Consider the following 18944-nt stretch of genomic DNA (forward strand, 5'->3'; position numbering starts at 1 on the left):
TGTCCTGGGGAGCTCACAGTCTGAGGAGGGAGACACATTTCCTGTCCTGGGGAGCTCACAGTCTGAGGAGGGAGGAACAGTTCATGTCCTGGGGAGCTCATAGCCTGAGGAGGGAGACACAGTTGGAGTCCTGGGGAGCCCTAAGTATGATAAGGGCATCAGCGTGGTGGAGAGGTTCTGCCTTGGCCCCTTCACTGTTGTCTTGCCTGGGTTCTGGCTGCTCCCCTGTTCCCAGCTCCCTTCCCTCCTTGGACCTTGAGTGACACCTGTTTCTGGGTCCCCTGGGCCAATAAAAGCACTGCTCTGACAGCCAGGAAATTTTACAGGGAATGGGCAGCTTCAAGGTGGTGGGAAGCAGCCTCAGCTGCCACAGACGTGGCAATGAGAAAGCACCCAGGAATGCGCCCAGGAGAACAGCTGCAGGAGGATTGGGGGTGGAGGGGCAGGGCAGGCTCAGATGTCACCCTCAGAGGGAAGTGAGGCAAACAGATGAGTTGGCTGCTGCCGCCTACCCTCAGCGCCCTGAGTCTCCCTCAAAGGCAGCTAATGTCCCCCATTCCAGGGTGGGGGTGTGGAGGGCCTAGGGACATACACTGGTTCCTAGTGCCCTTAAAAGCCACAGTTTGCTTCTAGGACTCTCCCTTATTTGTTGTTAGCTTCCAGAGTCAGCCCCCAACTCATGATGATCACACGCACAACGGAACAAAACACTGCCCAGTCTTGCACCATCCCAATGTTTGGTTGCTGATTGGACTGTTGTGATCCATAGGGTTTTCAGTGGCTGATTTTAGGAAGTAGATTGCCAGGTCTGTCTTCCTAGTCTACCTTAATTTGTAGGCTCTGCTAAAACTTATTCAGCATCATAGCAACATGCAAGCCTCCACTGACAGATGGGTGGTGGCTGTGCATGAGGTGCTTTGGCTAGGAATCCAACCTGGGTTTCCCACATGGAAGGAAAGAGTTCTATCATTGAACTACCACTGCCCCCTTATTCTTCTTTCTGCTTTGAAATTCTAGGTTCCTAGTCAACGTCTTCCTCCTCACGGGTGACAGGTCGAGTTCCAGGCCCAGCTCAGCCCCAGGGCATGTGCTCTGTGCCCCAGGGCAGGTGGCTTCTCTGAGCCTCAGTTTCTGCTTCTGTGGCTTGAAGGTGACTGTACCGATCTGACAAAGGGGTCTGAGGGTCCCATCAGATCATGTGTGAAGAGCCGCTAGCATTGTGGCTGGTGCTAGGTTAGCATCTGCTGATGCCATTGGATGGAAGGCCCCCTCCAGCAAGCAGTCTTGGGCAGCCCCTCAGCAGCCCCGCCTCCCCATCCATGGAGCAGACAGCCCAGGAATGGGCTCCCACAAGAGCTATTCATCAAGAATTCACCAGACCCTTCCTCCTCCACCCCAACCCTCCAACCTTATTCCGTTGAAGCCGGACCCCTAGGAACCCTCCCACCAGCACACACTCTGTACTTGGAATCTGAGTGCTCATCCTGGGTAATTCCTTCCCTCCCCTCTTGAACTCAAGCCACACAGCAGGAAGGGGCAGTCCCTGCACCCCCAGCAGGTCCTTGATCTTTCCCCACTGTCCCTTCCCCCAGCACGAGGAACAGCACACGTGAGGATGAGAAGATGGTATTCAAGGTCTTTGGGTCTGCTCACCCTCTCTCCGATACCAGGAACATTCCTGCTCAGTTTGCTTGCATGCACCCCATAACGGGCAGCTCATTACCCACTTAGGAAGCTAGGCTGGTTCAAGAATTTTCCTCCTAATCTCTTTTGGCCCTCTTCAGAGATTTGGAGGAGATTTTTATATCCCTTGAGCCCTCTCTTCTGGCTGAACTATTGCCTTTCCTTTTTCTCATCCTCCCTCCCTTTCCCCCTCCCTCCTTTCTTTCTGTTCTTCTTACTCTCCCTCCTTCTTTCTTTTCCCTTTTCTTCCCTCCCTTCTTTCCTCCCTCTCTCCCTTTCTCTCTCTTTTCTTCCCTCCCTCCCCTCCCCTTCCTTTCTCCCTCCCTCCCTCTCTTCCTCTTTCTCTCTCTCTTTCCCTTCCTCCTCCTTCTTCCTGAAGTATTTGTTGTCTGGAGGGATGAGTGCAATCCAAGGAGACACATTGCATGCCCCTGGCTTCCCTGGGCTGCCCACTGCTCAGTCAGTCAACCAACATTTGCTGCCCGCTTACTCTGCACCAGGTGTGGGTGGTATTACCTGTCTACATGCTCTGGACTACCTGCTGCAGAACCCCTAGGGGCCCCATTAAACATGCAGACCTTGGCCACCTTGAACAAGTGTCTGCATCCCAGGTTCTGGAATATGCCGCCAAGTGAACACACAGGCACCTCCTCACCTGCACGCGTGCCTCTGTCAGCTTGGTCCTCTGTGCCAGCTCCTCACGGGTGTAGATGTCTGGGTAGTGAGTCCTCTCAAAGGCCTTCTCCAGCTCCTCCAGCTGCTCGGCTGTGAATGTGGTCCGACTGCGGCGCTGCTTACGCTTCAGAGGGAGGTCGGGCTCCGACTCCACATCTGAGCCCTCGTCAAGCCGGTTCCCTAGAGAGAGCGAGGGAGAGGTTGGGGGTTAGTGGGGCAGGGTGCTGGGGTCTGGAAGGAGGGCACAAAGGCACAATTGTGCCTACCTTCAGACTAGTCACTCCACTGAGGAGCAGATTCCTCCTGAGCACAAGAAGTAAGTTGAAGGATGTTCACCACAGCATTGTTTACCAGAGGGAAGTAACCTCCATGCCCAACCTTAGGGGACTGGCTTAAAAACAATTGAATACATATGCCATAAAGTATTTAATCAATCTCCTAAAGTTGGGTGTTTAGATTATTTCCATTAACATGGAAGGATGGCCATGACATATGGCTCAACGGTGGTTTCACAATGAAATAGATTTGTCAAAAGTCATAGAACTGTACACCAAAACCGTACACTTCAATCAACCTGGCTTTAAGAAAAAGGCAAGGTGCAAACCAGTATGCATAGATCTGTCCCACTTTTGGAAAAAGTACACATGACACATTATGGAATGCTACACTCAAAATGTTAACGTATGTCAACCTTCGGGGTAACAGGACTTTTGATTGCTTGTTTACACTTGCTTATATTTTAGTATCTTTTTCAATGGTGAGCATTTGAAAATGATACTATTGCATTTTGGAAAAATATTGCAAAAAAGAAGGAAGGGAGAGAGAGAGGGAGGAAGAAGAAGGAAGAAAGGGAGGGAGAGAGGGAGAAAAGGCGATAGGGAGGATATGTGTGTACCCAGGACTAGCAGATTCCAGCCTGGCTTTGCCCCTAACTGCCTGTGTGACCCTAGGAAGGTCACGTCTCCTCTTTGGGCCTCAGTTCCTCCATTTGTAACACGAGGGGTTTGGATTAAGTGACCTCTACACACACCCTTCCTGGGATGTTCCAAGATCTTTGAGTGACTTTTTGGGCTGGAGGAGGAGAGCTCATCTGGATGACCTTGGCCATGGCCTCCACCCCACCACCCTCACAGTTCCCACCCTGGAGCCTGGAGTGGGTAAAGGCCTCTGCTTTCCTGTGTAAGAGAGCCCAGGAAGCTGGAGTCAGCTCACTTCCGGCCCTGGATGGGGCTGTCAGGCCAGGAATCTGCTCCTGCTCCGTCCAGGCTCTGGGGAGGCTGCAGGAAGGGCCTGACTGAGCTCTGAGCTGTCAGGGCTGAGAACGCCCTGGGGGCTGGTCTGGGTTCCCACCCCCATCCCCGAAGAGGAGGAGTTAGCAAGGAGCTCCCTAGCTCCTCTCAGCACCTCCGCTGGGGGCTGTGGGGAGCTTGGAGGAGGGGGTGCCAGCGAGAATCCCAAAGGAAGTGGGGAGAGAAAAGAGAAGGCAGACTGTAAGAGATAGTCTTCCTCTGGCTTTCTTTTCTTCTCTCCTCCTCCCTTTCCTTCTCCATCTTTGGTATTCCCGAGGCACTTCCATTTTGTGTCATTTATTCATTCACTAAAGCATTTCTTGAGCACCTGCTCCATGTCATGCACTGGGCTGGGTACACAGTGACAAGACAGGATTGGACCCCTGTGCTCACAGAGCCCTCAGCCTGGGTCAGAGCTGAAGAGCCTCAAGGATCATGTACTCATGCTGCAGATGGGAGAAATTGAGTCACAGAGGAGCAACGTGAATTGCCCAAAGTCATTCAATAAGTGTACACATGGCTTTGAAACCCTGCTCTCCTGTCCTCCCACCCCAGTTCCACCAACACAGTCATGCTCTTCCTCAATTGTTTCAAATGTTGGTTACATGAATAGGTCTAGGCTCCTCCCACAAGGGACAACAAACAAACAGACAAAAAATCTAATACAGCCTCTTAGATGTCAACTGGAGGTGAAGGGAGTGACACTCTAGGCAGGGGGAAGAGCATGTGCAAAAACCTAGTGTCAAAGGGCATGATGGGTCATTTCTATTATGGGGCTGCATCACTAAGCAGAGCCAGGAAGGTGACTGGGAGTGCTGGGAGGTCATTTGCCTATCGTCCCCTCCCCCAGAGCAGATAATCCAGTCTTGGGCAATGCCCCGCTATCTCGGGTTCACCTTCCCTCCATTCTGCCATCTTGACCCTTTGGAAGTCATCCCTGCATTCTCATTGGCCACTGCCAGGTTGTCTCTGATTGTGACATCATACGGCAAGTGAACCAATGGCAAGGGAGACCTCTCATTGCTGCATCATCCCTAAGGGCATAGAGCTAGGGTACAGATCCTAACCTCTTCCTCTTGCCTTTCTAGACTGGGCTGCCAACATCCCAGCCCCCTAGTCACTGAGAGGAGGCCATGATGGGCACAGTTCACCCCATGGGACCCCTTCCCCAGCACATCTGGGGCTCCGAGCCAAATACAACTAATCCCAACAGTTCATTCTCTGGGTATCAGGAACTCACTGCATAACCTCGATTTTCTGATGGTGACAAAGAGAGAGAGCCCTTGGGGTCTCAGTAAAAGGAAGAGGGGACTGGCAGGCAGAAAGTGAGGCCAACCCGCTCATGGGGGATGGGGTATCAGGTCTGCCTCCTCCAGAAGGGACCCTTTAGATTAGTCAAGAGCTGAGTGGCATGGGATCAGGGTTGTCAGGAGGGAAATCTATGGTCAGAGATCGTACTCAGAGCTGTGAGATCAGAGCAGAGAGGAGACACAGCCTCAGTCCTAGGACAGCCCCCAGTCTGATGGAGGAGGCACGGCCCTGTCCTGGGGAAAGCCCCAATCTAACTAAGTCTCAGTTTAATTCTAGAGCAGCACTGTCCAACAGAACCCTCTGTGATGATGGAAATGTTCTAGAGCTGTGCAGTTCAATATGGTAGCCACTGGCCACAAGTGTTATTGAGCACTTGAAACGTGCCTACTGCATCTGAGGAACTGAGATTTTAATTTCAATTCAAAAGTATGTAGCCACATGTGGCTAGTGGCCATCATATAGGACATCAGAGTCCAAGACAGTCATTAGCACTTGCTATTCTCCCTTTCTAGTAAAGAGAGGGCAGACCTTAAGCTCAGAGCCCTCTGCATGCAACAGTTTATAAGTAGAACTTAAAAGACATCGTTGGCTTTTATGCTAATTGTTTTTATGGCTCTCATGTAATTATGGGAAACGATGCTTGCTTTTCCATTTACAAAAGCATTCGTTTCCTTGAATTAAGCTTTTAAAAGTGCTTTTGTATAAAGTAAGCTATTAAGGAAATAATAGGACAGGCTAGAGGGCTGTGAACAAAACCGTGAACGCAGTTAGCAAATGACCAACACTTGGTTCACTCCGGCTGCGGGATAAAATTCGAGATGCTTCTGATGCTGGACCCTGCTAAGCCCCCAGCCTCAGCCCCCATTCATGTCCTTTTTGCATCTGATACCCCTGCCCTTCAAATTGCTTGTGGCTTTCTATACTCACCATGGAATTCGGGGTCCACTTCCCTCCTCTCCCTATCCCTCTTACCCCCTATTTAGCAGTGATATGGGGACTCCGCAAACCCAGAGAGATGCCCAGACTGAAGGTCAGCCAAGGGAAGGCAAAGCAGGGCCCAAGAGGGTAGGTCTCTGTTGTGTGAAAGGGTCTGGAATGAGCCTGGGATGTCGGCGTTTCCATGACAACCCTCTGGATGCTGAATAGGGAGAGCAAGGCTGTGTCCCACTGCCTGGGGAGATCCAGAGAAATCTCCGGAGGCCAGGACTGCAGTCTGTTTGTGAGTTCGGCCCCCTGGAAAAGAGCCCCTGCCTCTTCCCTGCGCCCAGCCCAGGAGGAGAGACCCCCAACTGTAGAGGCCTTCACTGTACCAGCCTCATGACAGGTCTGTAGAGCCGGGACTACCAGCCCTGCTACAAGTAGAAAACGAGGCTCAGAGAGGTTCAACCACCTGATGAAAGTCACACAGCCAGTAAGCCCATGCTCCATTCCTGGAGAGGGGCGAGGAGAAGGTGACATATTGGGAGAAGTACTGCAGGCCCCCTGGGGGAGCCCTGGTTCAGTCAAGAGGCCTGGCCTGGGAGTCCTGAGACCTCTATTCTCGGCTGTCTCTCCCTTGCTGTGTGGCCTTGGACAAGTTGCTTCCCCTCTCTGGACCTCAAGTTTTCTCAGCTGTGGAAGTGAGGATAATATGTCCCTGTATACCTCACTGGATTGGTTTGGGAATGAAATGAAATAAAGACAATGGGAGTAATTTATAGCCTGTAAAAGGGTTATGAGGGATTATTATTATTATTATTATCAATGATAATGATGACAGAAAATGCCGGGAAGAGGTGGGGAGTGATGAACCAAAAAAGCGTGCAAAGGGACACAAAGAGCTCTGATGCAGCCACGTTGCCCACATCTCACCCACGCCTCGGTTTCCCCAGTAGCACCCTCCCTCGCCCCCAACTCCTGGAAACCAGTTAGCCTCAGAGTTAAATTAATCAACAGGATTAGGTGGAATTGCCACCAGCCAGCCCTGCTGGCTAGGGTTCGTGAAGAGCTAGTCGCCTTTTGGTGCAGTCAGGCAGCCCACACGGGGAGTGGACGCGGGAGTGCATTCATTACACGGGGATTGAATTTGGGGTGGCAGCAGGCAGTGGAGGGGATGGGGTCGGGGGAGGTACCTGCACTCTGTCTGCTGTCTCCTGGCCAACTGCAGCTCCAGCCCTCTCGCCCTCAAGCAGCAATGGAACGGAAAGGTCACAAGGCAGGTGGGATGGAGCCAGATGTTGGTCTGGAGGCAGCCCCAAGGGAGAGGGAGATGGTGAGGGACCCTCCCTCTGAGGTCATGCACTCTCTCTCTGCTTAGGGGGGTGGGGAGTCTGATACAGAGCAAGGAAGACACATAGCCCCTACCTTGGGGAGCACTCAGTCTGAGGGAGGAAGCCTGACACTGTGCCCTTGGGAGCTCCCAGTCTGATGGAGGAGAAGCAGCCTCGACTTAGGAAGCTCCCAATCTGATTGGGGAAGTACCACCCCTGTCCTGGGGAGTTCCCAGCCCAATAGAGGAAGCACTGCTTCCAGCTGAATCCGTGTCCAGGACAGGCATAAAACATGAAGACAGCTACATGATTCACAAAGGCCGCAGAGCAGAGGGAGGGAAGAGAGGGCTGGCAGGGACAATTTGGTTTGTCTAGGCTTAGGGTGGGCAGCAGCGAGGTCTAGCCCAGGCCAGGTTGATGGTGGTGAATGGAATGCTGGGGGGCAGCTCTCATCCTTTCTACCCTCTGCCTTCTCCCTCAAAACCTGCCAGCTTTTGCAGACACTGACTCCAGGAAGCCATCCCTGTCTGCTGGGGTGAGCCAGGAAGCCTCAGTGAGACCAGCGAGCATCCACCCTAATAAGCCCTGCTTGCCCAGAGATCCAGACTCCCCCTCCCCCAACTCTACATGGTCCTCTGTCCAGCCACATGGACCTGCTTGCAGCTTCGTTAAGTGAGTGAGCCAGGCTGCCTCTCTCCTCTCCCAGTACGAAGTTCTTCTGCTTTGAATGCTTTCCCCCTTTCATCGAGCATCCCACTGCCATTCCTGCAGAACCCAGATCATGGGTGTGTGGGTGGCCTTCCCCCTCAAGCCTTCCTGGGCCATCCAGGCCGATGTCAATGCTCATCCCCAGGGATTTCAAGGCTCGTCGGGAGACACCAAACTCGCCTGTGCATGGGTCTGCTGCTCCCATTAGACCAGAAGATTGTTGAGTGCAGCAGGGTCCATTCCTGGCACATAGTGGGTGCTCAATATTGGCTTCTTAAGTGAAGAATTATCGCAAAGCTCCTTGCCAACTCTGCCACACTGCAATAGTCAACCCCTTGCACTTGTGCCCGGCACTCTACAGTTTACATGCCCTTTCATTGCCCCAACAGTCTCTCACAATAACCTTGGAGGGTCAAGCCACCAATATTAGCCCATTTTACAGATGTTCAGTGGAGTCCCACGACCCACTAAAAGCAGTGAGACTGAGAACAAAGCCCAGGACTCTTCGTTGCCCATGAAGGCTGCTGTTGTATGCATACAGCTTTGCTACAGAAGGTTCCCCCCCTTGGGGAATTGTATTTCTGATTATGATAACCAAGCTGGCTTTTTTTGCACCCCTTCCCCAATCTTCCCCTGCTCCCCCTTTTGCCAGAGGAAATGCCTTGAAATGAGGTGGTCACAATTTCTAGACCTACCCCCCTCTCAGAAGGCAGAGGCTGGTGACCCATCTCCAAATCCCTTGTCACCCTAGAACAGTGGAAGCTGGCAGCAGCCCGGAGGTTTGGGGTCCTTCTCTTAGCCTCTTCTCAGAGATGTTCCTCCCCACACTGTCACTCTACCCCCTCCCCACCTCCTCCCAACCGAGTCTTTATTACAGTTTAACATAGGCCTGGCGCGGAGCTGCGGCAGAGAAACGAATCACATAATAGTTGATATGCGTTTTAATCAAGTAATTCGGGCAGAGCTGAGAGCTGGCGAGTGTGGGCCGGGTGTCCCTGAATACCAAACAGGCCAGGGCGCAGGTCTCGGAAAATGGAAAAGCCATTTACAGCTCAGCTGGGGGCCGGTGAGCTGGGCCATGGCGGGAGCCATCCCAGCCCCTCCGCTGGAGCTGGAACCGCTCAGCTGGAACGTTCCAGCACGTGGGGTGAGCAGTGGCTTGGGAAAGTCTGAGGGGCCAGCAGATCAAGCACAAGGGCAGGGCTAAGGGGGATGGGAATGAGAGGTGGCCTAGTTTTCCTTCCTAGGTAAAGCCCCCCAGGGCTGAGCAGGAGAGTGAACTGTCTCCCCACTTCCACTCCATCTGCCCAAACTTTCTCTTGGGTGCCCATGTCAGCACTGGCAAGACCAGCACCCCGGTTCTGACCTGGAACTTGTCCTGAACACCCTCTTCAATCTCTCTCCACCAGTCCAGCTCCAGTCTCTGTTAGCTTGGAATCCACCCCATCCCACCCCTGGCCCTGCGCTAGTGTGGTCGCCTTTATTTCTCTCAGGGACAGATTACCCAATAAGCAAGGCAAGCACATGCTTAGGGCATCAACAAAACAGGGACACCAGTTGTCCAAAGCAAAGACCCATAGATGCCAAGCAGACAGGACACAAGAAAAAGTGAGCGCACAACAATTCAAGAAAGACTCAATTCATTATCCTTATTATGTAAGGAAGTAGATATTGTTCAGCAGCTTAATTGTGATAAAATCACTGAAGACTTTCTAAGAGCAAAGAATAGAAAGAAATGTTTTTAATTATAACACGTTAGAGATAAAAGAGCTATCTAAAAATAATATATAGTAATTTGTTGTAATCTTTGTCTTCTGATAATTAAATTTTCTTTTATGACATCTTTTCATTTGTTCATTTATAATTATAGCATTTACTATGAAACAAGCATCAAATTGAAGTATGAGCTGTTTAAAGCAAAATTGGTGAAAGTCAATTTTTCGTTGTGGGAGATCCACAGATTTTTACACTGATTGTTGAAACAACTAAGTTCAGTGACTCATTTTCTTTGTTGTGGATTATGCAGAATGTTCTTTTTGTAGAAAATGTGGCATATAGTAAAAATCTTAGTACCCTGCATCCCTTAAAAATTGTATAATCCAGTTCATCTCATTCCACTAAAACGGGATATGCCACTTTTGCGTTCCATCGCTAATATTATAGTCACTTTTAAAAAGAAGTTACATCATAGATAGCTAAGACACACACACACAGACAGACACATATATATATGTATATATATAACTCACATATCCCGTTTGAATGCATCAGTAAGCAGAGGTGTTTAGAGCCCTCATGTGCCTTTATCTGGCCCTGATCTCCTCCCTGGACTCCCCAGCACCTGCAAGCCTTTGCACAGGCTGTGCACCCACCCCTCCCCAGACCTCCCTCCCCGACCCCTTCTTGGCCAGGCCCAGGAGAGCAGGGCGTTGAAGACACAGACTCCACACGCAGTTCCCCTGGATTCCGTGGATACCATATCTGTCAAATGTGGATGATAATGGGAACTGCTAGCCCCCTTCCTAAAGGGTCGCTAGGAGTTGAAATTGACTCCAAGGCAAACGGTTTTTTTTTTTTTTTTTTTTTTTGGTAAAGCCCCCTTCCTTGCTTTGTATTTTCCACAGCACCTCTCACAATCGGATATGCTAACCATTCTGTATATTGTCTGTCCCACTCCACCTGGTCCTGGCCATCACTAGAGGGCAAGGAGGGTGGGGATTTTGTCCTTTTTGTTCACTACAGATCTCCTGTTCTTGGCCCAAAGTGGACACTCTAATATTTGTTGAACGAATGAACAAATGAGTGATTAAACGAATTAGCATATTAAGGTACACAAACAATACCGGGAACAAATAAGTGCTCAGTAAATAGTACCTTCGTTTAGTCCTCGTCCTCTCCAACTCAGCTGGCAAAGGGCGGGACACTCCCATGCTGACGTCTGAAGGATCCATGAACCCATAACCAGACTCCTTGCCCAGTGCCTTTTTGCTTCAACAAAAAGCCTGCCTGGGAGCTGGGGGGCATTGGCAAAGTGGGATCCAAATTGGATCTATCTTACTCCAAACCCTATGCTATTTCTCAGTCACTGAGCTAAGTCAACAGCCCAATTTCACTTTCCTAGTTCAAGGAGGGAGCCCTGGTGGCGCAGTGGTTAAGATCTAGGGCTGCTAACCAAAAGGTCGGCAGTTCAAATCCACCGGTAGCTCCTTGGAAACCCTATGGGGCGGTTCTACTTTGTCCTATAGGGTCACTATGAGTCAGAATCAACTTGTCAGTAATGGTTTTTTGTTGTTGTTCAAGGAGAAGAGAGAGGGAAAGCGGGGTTGGAAACTTCAGTCTCCTAACCTAAACTTGACAGAATTTTTCCTTCTCCAGAAAATCCTGATCTCACTCCATCAGGCTGACTTTTTTTACCCTGAACCATAGATAGATAATTTGCATTATAAAATCTGGGGCCCATGTGGGGTGTTCTCCGACTACGGTATTGGCTTTAACAGCACAGTACTGCTCTTAGGCACTAGAGGGCACTCTTTATACATTCCTGCAGGAAGGGGCACATTGAGGAAGAAGGAAGTAGTACTGCTTGAAATGGCACTGTGTAGTTGCATTGCCAAAGAAGTCCTGGTGGCACAGTGGTTAAGAGTTCAGATGCAAACTGAAAGGTCAGCGGTTCGAATTCACCAGCCATTATGTTTCTGTAAAGATTTCAGTCTTGGAAACCCTATGGGGCAGTTCTATTCTGCACAATAGGATCACTATGAGTCAGAATCGACTTGACAGTAGTGGGTTTAACTGCATAGTCAAGGAGCCCTCATAGTGCAATCGTTAAGTGTTCACTAGGTTGGCAGTTTGAACCCACCCAGAGGTGCCTTAGAAGAGAGGCCTGGCAATCTGCTTCCCAAAGATCACCTTCTCGAAAACCCCATGGAGCACAGTTCTACTCTGACACACATGGGGTCACCATGAGCTGGAATCAACTCGATGGCAGCTAACAACAGCAGTCATGGATCCAGAGCTCTTTCTTCTGCACCCGGCTGTGAACCAAGCACAAGTCACCTATGGGAGAGCAGAGAGGTGATGTAGAGGGTTGGAACCATCTGAGCCAAGGGAGCCTAGTCAGGAAAGATTCCTGGATGTGGAGAGTTCAAAACTAAGGTTTGCCTGCCTTAAGGTAAGAGCTTGAAGCTAAAGATGTGACGGCTCTACCAACTTGGTCTCTCTAAGATGTTCATGTCTTTGCAGCAAATGTGGGGTTTTGGAAGAGGGTGCAGCTGTGGATTAGGGAAGGGGAGAAGGCGGGACATTTCAAGCAGGCCCCTTCAATCTCACTACAACCCTAAGAGGTATTATTATCATTAGCCCTATTTCATAGATGAGGAAACTGAGGTTCCAAGGAGTTAACTAACTTGCCCAGGGTCACACAACAGTAAATGGCAGAGTCACGGTTAAGCCTAGGCAGTCTGGCCTCAGAGGCTCCCCTCTTAACCATCCAAGCAGAACCTGTCAGCTTGATAAGAACAAACCCACTATGAGAGTAGTTCTGCTCACGATTCCCTTTTACACTCCTCCTGTGATTTTAAAACAATCTTGAAAATAAGCACCAGTGTTCATTCACTTCTTCACTTGGTTATTTCAATCTTTTACTCACCTAGGTCATCTAACAAGCAGGAAGAGCAATGGTTGGTGCTGGGTGGACAGCAAAGCTCACTATGTCAGCTCCATAAAGGGAGCTTGCCCATTGGTCCCGTCTTATAGAACGTGGCTGAGGCAGCCAAGAGCAGACACAGGGGCAGGTGGCAAGAACAGAGGCTATGGGGTCAGATGGACCTGGGTTAGAATTCTAGATCTTCCTCCTACAAACTATAGATGTTGAATGTGTTATTTAACTCCTGATCCTTGTTTTCTTCATTTCTTAAATGAGGATAGTGATGGGAGTTTGGAAGGGAGGAAGGGAAGAGAAGGAAAGTGTATCTGAGGGCTGAGCTCTGAGATCTGTGGGTAATGGGGAACCCCCGGGCTGACCAACTAGCTGTGTCTCCCAAACCCCCGATGAAGAGAGCTCTTGTTTGGAATGGAAGTCTGGCAGGTAGGGGGCTAGCACTCAAGGCTCAGGCACTGACCTGCTGTGGGACTGTGAGAGTCTCACTTGACTTCTTCGAATCTCTGTTTTTCCTTCTTGTCACTGGGAATAAGAACTGTCACTCTATCTACCTCTCAGGGTGCTGGTGTGGCTCCATGGATGGGAACATTGAGAAATACAAAATGGTACCATTGATGTGCTTATCACAGCCTACTCCCTATACTAATTTAGGAAAGTTACTTCATTCCTCTGAGCCTCGGTTTCCTCATCTGTAAAATGAGTAAAATAACAGTACCAACCTCACAGGATTGTCATGCACAAAGATTAAATGAATTACTGCAAGAAAATGGTTTAGAACAGTGTCTGGTACAGGGTAAATGCTCAATAGAATGAACAAATCTGTCATGGAAGATGTACAGCCAGAATGCTCCTTAGAAGTGAGGATGGCAAGACTTCATTGCGCATCATTTGGACATGTGACCAGGAGGGACCAGTCCCTGGAAAAGAATATCATGCTTGGTAAAGTAGAGGGTCAGCAAAAAAGAGAAAGACCCTCAATGAGACAGACTGACACAGTGGCTGCAACGATGGGCTCAAACATAGCAACGATTGTTAGGATGGTGCAGGACCTGGTAACATTTTGTTCTGTTACACATAGGGTCGCTATGAGTCAGAACTGATTCAATGGCACCTAAGAACAGCAACTGTTATTATTGCTAATATATGTATTAGCAATAATAAGTTATCACGTACCTTGTATATAGGCACTATTATTATTGCTAATAATAACAATGCCTTATACAATGAGGACCTATTCACCTCAGTATCCCCAAAGGCAATCACATTTGCCTGGTACAAAGCACAAAGGCAATGAATGAAAGAATGAATGAATGAACAAGTACCCCTTTGTCATCCCTTCCTTATTCTCCTATGGTCGAGGCTTTGCACAAACCCAACCCCACCACAGACCCCACATCTCACCCCATCCCCAGTGTAAGCTGTCCTGGATGCAAATGGTGCCCATAGGGAGGAGAAGGTAGGGCAGTCTCAGGTAAGCATCCAGCTGGAGCACAGATGCTGGCAGGCAAGAATGGTCCAAAGAGGGGGGCAGACTTTCAGGAAGCTGGGCTCTGGGAGGCCTGGGGAGAGGCCTCAAAATCAGCAGAGGGGAAACAATGGCAGCTGGGCCCAGTGGCTAGATGAAGCTGCCCTGCATGGCGAGGAAAAGGCAGCCCAACCACCCAGCCGTGGCCCACAAAGCAACAGTGAAAGGACCATATGCCTGACAAGTCAAGCCTGCGGGGACCCTCCTTTTCTCCTTCCTCACTCTCCTCCTACCTTTCCTTGATGCAGGAGTCCTGGGAGGCAGTGGGGTTGCTGCCAGTCAGAAAGTCAGCAGAGAGGCAGAGATGGAAAATGGCTTCCAGACCTCTGGCCCCAGCCTGCCTCCATCCTTCTGACACCCTGCCTCCAGGCTCAGCTGTTAGGAAGGGCTGACCCTGGGCTTAAACCTGGGGCTCACTCTCCTCCCAAAGACTGGGCTCTGTGCTCACGCGCAGCCCGGGGTGCCCTCATAATACTCGTCTAACCCTCCGCCCCCAAATCTTTCAAATCTGGAATCAAATTCCACCTGGTCCTTGAAACGTTCTGTGACTGCCACAGCTGCAGAGAACTCTCCATGAATCCCTGTAGGAAGTTTATCTGAGCTTCTAGAACATGGGGATTGTTTCCTCCCATCAAACTGGGGACACCCTAGGGTAGAGATTTGCCTCCACAATAAGAATTTCTTAAGGATGAGAACTGTATTTCTTCCATTATACTGAGCATTACCCCAGGGCAGGGTGACTGGGAACAGCTTTATGGCTCCTATCATTCTGGAACATTCTTAATAACAGCGCCTAATGGGAATTGCAGTCATCAGCTGAATAAAGAAACCATGGACCTTTGTCATCACAGGCACACACAAGGATAACTGACTCAAGCTCCCCCAAAGTCATGGATTCTCTCCCAGGACTCAGTGCTGACTTCTTTTTCCTCAGGAGTCATTTCTGTCCACCCAAGTTCCCATATGTCACTGCCTCATCTTTTCTTAAATAGCCCATCAGAAAACTCTGAAACCTAACATTATATTGTATGTCAAGGTGCATGGAGAAGCATGTGCCCCAACAGGTAATACTAAGCACCTACTGGGTGCCCCGCAGACCTCCACTGATAAAAACTACAGTGATTCATATCTACTATAACAGAAACAGTGGATGTCTTGGAATCCTGCTACTGTTAAAGAGAACCACCCTCTTAAAGGTGGGCAGTGCTGTGGGCTGATCCTAGAATGTGGATGTGAAAGTCAAGCAGAATTATTAGAAATTGAAGCCAGACATTCCCCATCACTGGGGCAAGTCACTTAAATGGAGGCCACAGACACCCCTAAGAAACAGAAAGCTTTACCTGGGAGGCCCACCGAACAGAACAGACTTGACCTTCTACAGACACCAACACCAAAGCCACCGACTTGAGTTACTTCTCCACCAACTGCTGCCTCCAGTAACTCCAGATTAAAACATAGATAGTCACTGCAGAAGCAGCCCCCCTCCCCCCAGCCAGCTAAAGGCATCCAGCACCCTGGTCAGATGAGAGGACTACTACCTTGTCCAGAGGAGGGTCCCCAGGTGGAAAGACTAGGGGACTACGGATTGGAACCCTGAAGTTCGTCCCTGGCTTTGCCTCCAACTTGTTATGTAACCTTTGGCAAGCATAATCCCCTCCCAGAGTCCCATGTTCCCCATCCTAAAAACAAGAGGTCCTTCTGGATCTCTATGAACAATCCTGAGAAGGGGGCCTGAGCTGTATCTGACTTATTCACCATTTCACCCTACAGTGACTGGCACACAGTAAGGCTTTCAGTAAAAACCTGTGGTTGGATGAAAGAATGATTGATGGGGGTAGTGAGGAGTTCTAGAAGGGACTGGGATTCTAAGTTGGGGGTGCAGTTTGAGCTACAGGACACTCAGATCATCTGATTCCAGTGGGGGAGGGGAAGAACGGATTTTGTCATGATTCTGCCTGGGGTGAGTCCTGCTTCCCAGTAGGCCCCAGGCTCCCTCTTCCTCTCTTAGGAGAAGGGGGTGGGGAGGCTTAGCCTTCGATCTCCCCTCCCCACTTTCTCCCTCCCCTTTCACAGTCAGGCATGGGCCCCTTATGTCGCCACTGGTCGCTGGGCAGCGAGAGGCCTTTCTTGGTGCGTTCTCCCGCTGCCTGCCCCCCACCCTCTCTCCCCGGCAACCCCATCCTGTCGTGCCCCCATCAATCTACGGCAACCCAGCCCTCTCCAGCTGGCCTGGCTGGGCCATTCCCAGGCAGAGCAGGTCCACAGTGGAAGGTGGTGGAAAAATGTGGACAAATTTCTGATTTGCAACACTCTGGGAAAGAGTTTATTGCCATTGTTTGGGGACGAATGTATAAATAAAGCAAGGCGAAGATTGCAGGGGGAGACCGATGAAAGGCAGAAAACTAGAAATTTTATGGCCATAAGGAGCGTACTCTAATGGTGATTTCTGAGGCACTGGACCATGGTAGTTACTTAGCCAAATGATTGCTGTGAAGCTGGGCAAGGCGGCTTATTTCTTAATTACTGTTACGTATTATGTCAGACGGACACCCCGGCCCTGGAAAACTTGGTCCTGAGCAGACACCGGCTTGGAGCCAGGATCCGGCGCTGGGATGCCAGTGGGCGATGGGAGGGCCGAGTGAGGGCCACACCTGTACCCATCAAGGGCATGGGGACCCCTGGACCTGCTGCCCACTCCTCCTTGCCCAGGCTCCTGTCCTCAGAAATATCACCATGAGGAGAAGAAGCCAAAGAAAGACTCCCATGTAGGGCCGTGGCCTTCAAGATATTAATTCATCCGCTCAGCATGCAGATGTTGGCTACCTGTTACGGGCCAGGTACGGAGGGAGATCTGGGGGATACAGCAGAAAACAAGACTGACATGGCCTCTAGCTTTAAAAGATATTTGAAAAAAAAAGCTAGGGGCTCATTTGGGGCTCCATGGCTGTATCTGTGCAAAATAGCTTTAAGAACAAGACAGAAGGTGAGAGGAGGCAGGCTGTGTAGTCAGAAAAGGTGGGGAGGGGATAAGAGGGACTGCTCTGGCAAGCTGTGTCACCTGGGCCTCTGTTTCTTCACTTGTAAAGCAAAGGGGTGGGACTGAGTCCATTTTTGGCTCTAACATCTTACAGCCCTGTGATTCTAAGAGGCTGTGATTCTGTTACTCTTGGAGTTTTTCAAAGGTGATTAGCACTTGCGCTGTTGAATGCTTTCATCTTCTTTTACTGGTTTACTTCTGTCATGTAATGCAGTAATGGAGGAAAGAAGGGCTATGATAATTTACTGAGGGCCTCCTAAATACAACCAGAATTCTCCTTAGAAATTAGGATGGCGAGACTTCAGCTTGCTTACTTTGGATGTGTCGTCAGGAAAGACCAGTTGCTGGAAAAAGACATCATGGTTGGTAGAGGCTCAGTGAAAATAAAGGAAACCATCAATGAGATGGATTGACAAAATACCTTCAGTAATGGACTCAAACATGCCAATGATCATGAAATTGGCACAGGACCAGGCAATGTTTTGTTCTGTTATACATGGCATCACCCTGAGTCAAAGCTGACTCTATGGCATCTTACAACAACAACTATTTGCCAGAAACTCAACATGCATCATGCTCTTTCACAGAATCCTCACAATTATAGGGTCGGTATTCTTTGGCAAAGGCTCAGAAAGCATAGAGATTTGCTCAGACTCACAAAGATGCTAAGTGGCGAAGCCTTGATTCACACCCAGGTGGATCTGATGCAGTAAATGCGCTTAGAGTAAATCGAGTTGCCTCTCCAACATTGTCTAGACCAGTGGTTCTCAAGCTTTAACGGCATCAGAAGCATCTAGGGGGGGCTTGTTGAAATCCAGATTGCTGGGCCCCATCCAGGAGTTTCTGATTCAGTAGGTGCAGCCTAAGAAGTTGCGTTTCCAACAAGTTCCCAGGTGATGCTGGTAGGGATCACAGTTGGACAACCTCTGTTCTATAGAAATTCAAAGAAAATAGCAACCGCAAACAAACAAAAACCATCCTGCTGTATGGCAAGCAAACAAACAAAAACCATCCTGCTCTATGGCAAGGAAACAGGAGCCCAGGGGAAAAACATACACACAGCTCTACTTACCCAGTATCAGAATGGAAATAGAGGGACATAAAGGAAGAGACAAGCTCTCAGGCCTTGTGGCTCCAAAACCCTGGAGCTATATCACACTGAGGGGAAGAAGATGCTCAGCCCAAGGTGGCCCCAGCCAGTGGGGCAAGCTTGGCAGGTGAGCTTTCTTGTCTGTGGTCTCTGCTCCTGCAACTTGCCCTGGTTGCTAGGTCATCAGATTAGTCATCAGACCACAGACTGGGAGACCTGGAGCCCTAACCAGAGGCCCAGCCTGGCCCCCTCCCCTCAGCCCCTTCTCTGCACCCTGGCTCCTTCCCTAAGCCCTCTTTCTGATACCCTGCCATCTTTCCCTTCACCTGCAGCCATGAAGTGTGTCACCAGTATTTGCAAGGGGAAAGAGCTGTCACAGTATCAGAAGAGTGACCTTTAAAAGGCTCAAGTCCGGAAACACACCTGACACCTGCCTCCTGCTTGAACAATTCAGAGGAGCAATGTTTCTGCTCCATGAGGACAAGGATTTTTATCTGCTTTGCTCATTGCTTTATTCCCAGAGGCCATGGTAAGTGCTCAGCATATATTTATTTGTTGAATGAATGAATGAATTTCCTTCTATACCCTCAGAAGGGATCCCTGGTAGTACAGTGATTAAAAGACTTGACTGCTAACCAAAAGGTCAGCAGTTTGAACCCAACAGCCACTCCATAGGAGAAAGATGTGGCAGTCTGCTTCCATAAAGATTACAGCCTT

General features: G+C 49.8%; 1 protein-coding gene across 3 annotated transcripts in view; it reads right to left on the reverse strand.

The window, feature by feature from the left end:
* PAX7 (paired box 7) overlaps positions 1–18944 on the reverse strand; it is a 119810-nt gene that overhangs the window by 53017 nt on the left and 47849 nt on the right. For all 3 annotated transcript variants that reach the window (XM_004377195.2, XM_012555786.1, XM_023732021.1), the window contains exon 5: positions 2339–2538. In XM_004377195.2, the coding sequence (XP_004377252.1) occupies positions 2339–2538 (200 nt within the window). The remainder of the gene's footprint in view (positions 1–2338; positions 2539–18944) is intronic.

This window comes from Trichechus manatus, unplaced genomic scaffold (assembly GCF_000243295.1).
Source record: "Trichechus manatus latirostris isolate Lorelei unplaced genomic scaffold, TriManLat1.0 scaffold00048, whole genome shotgun sequence".
Lineage (NCBI taxonomy): Eukaryota > Metazoa > Chordata > Mammalia > Sirenia > Trichechidae > Trichechus > Trichechus manatus.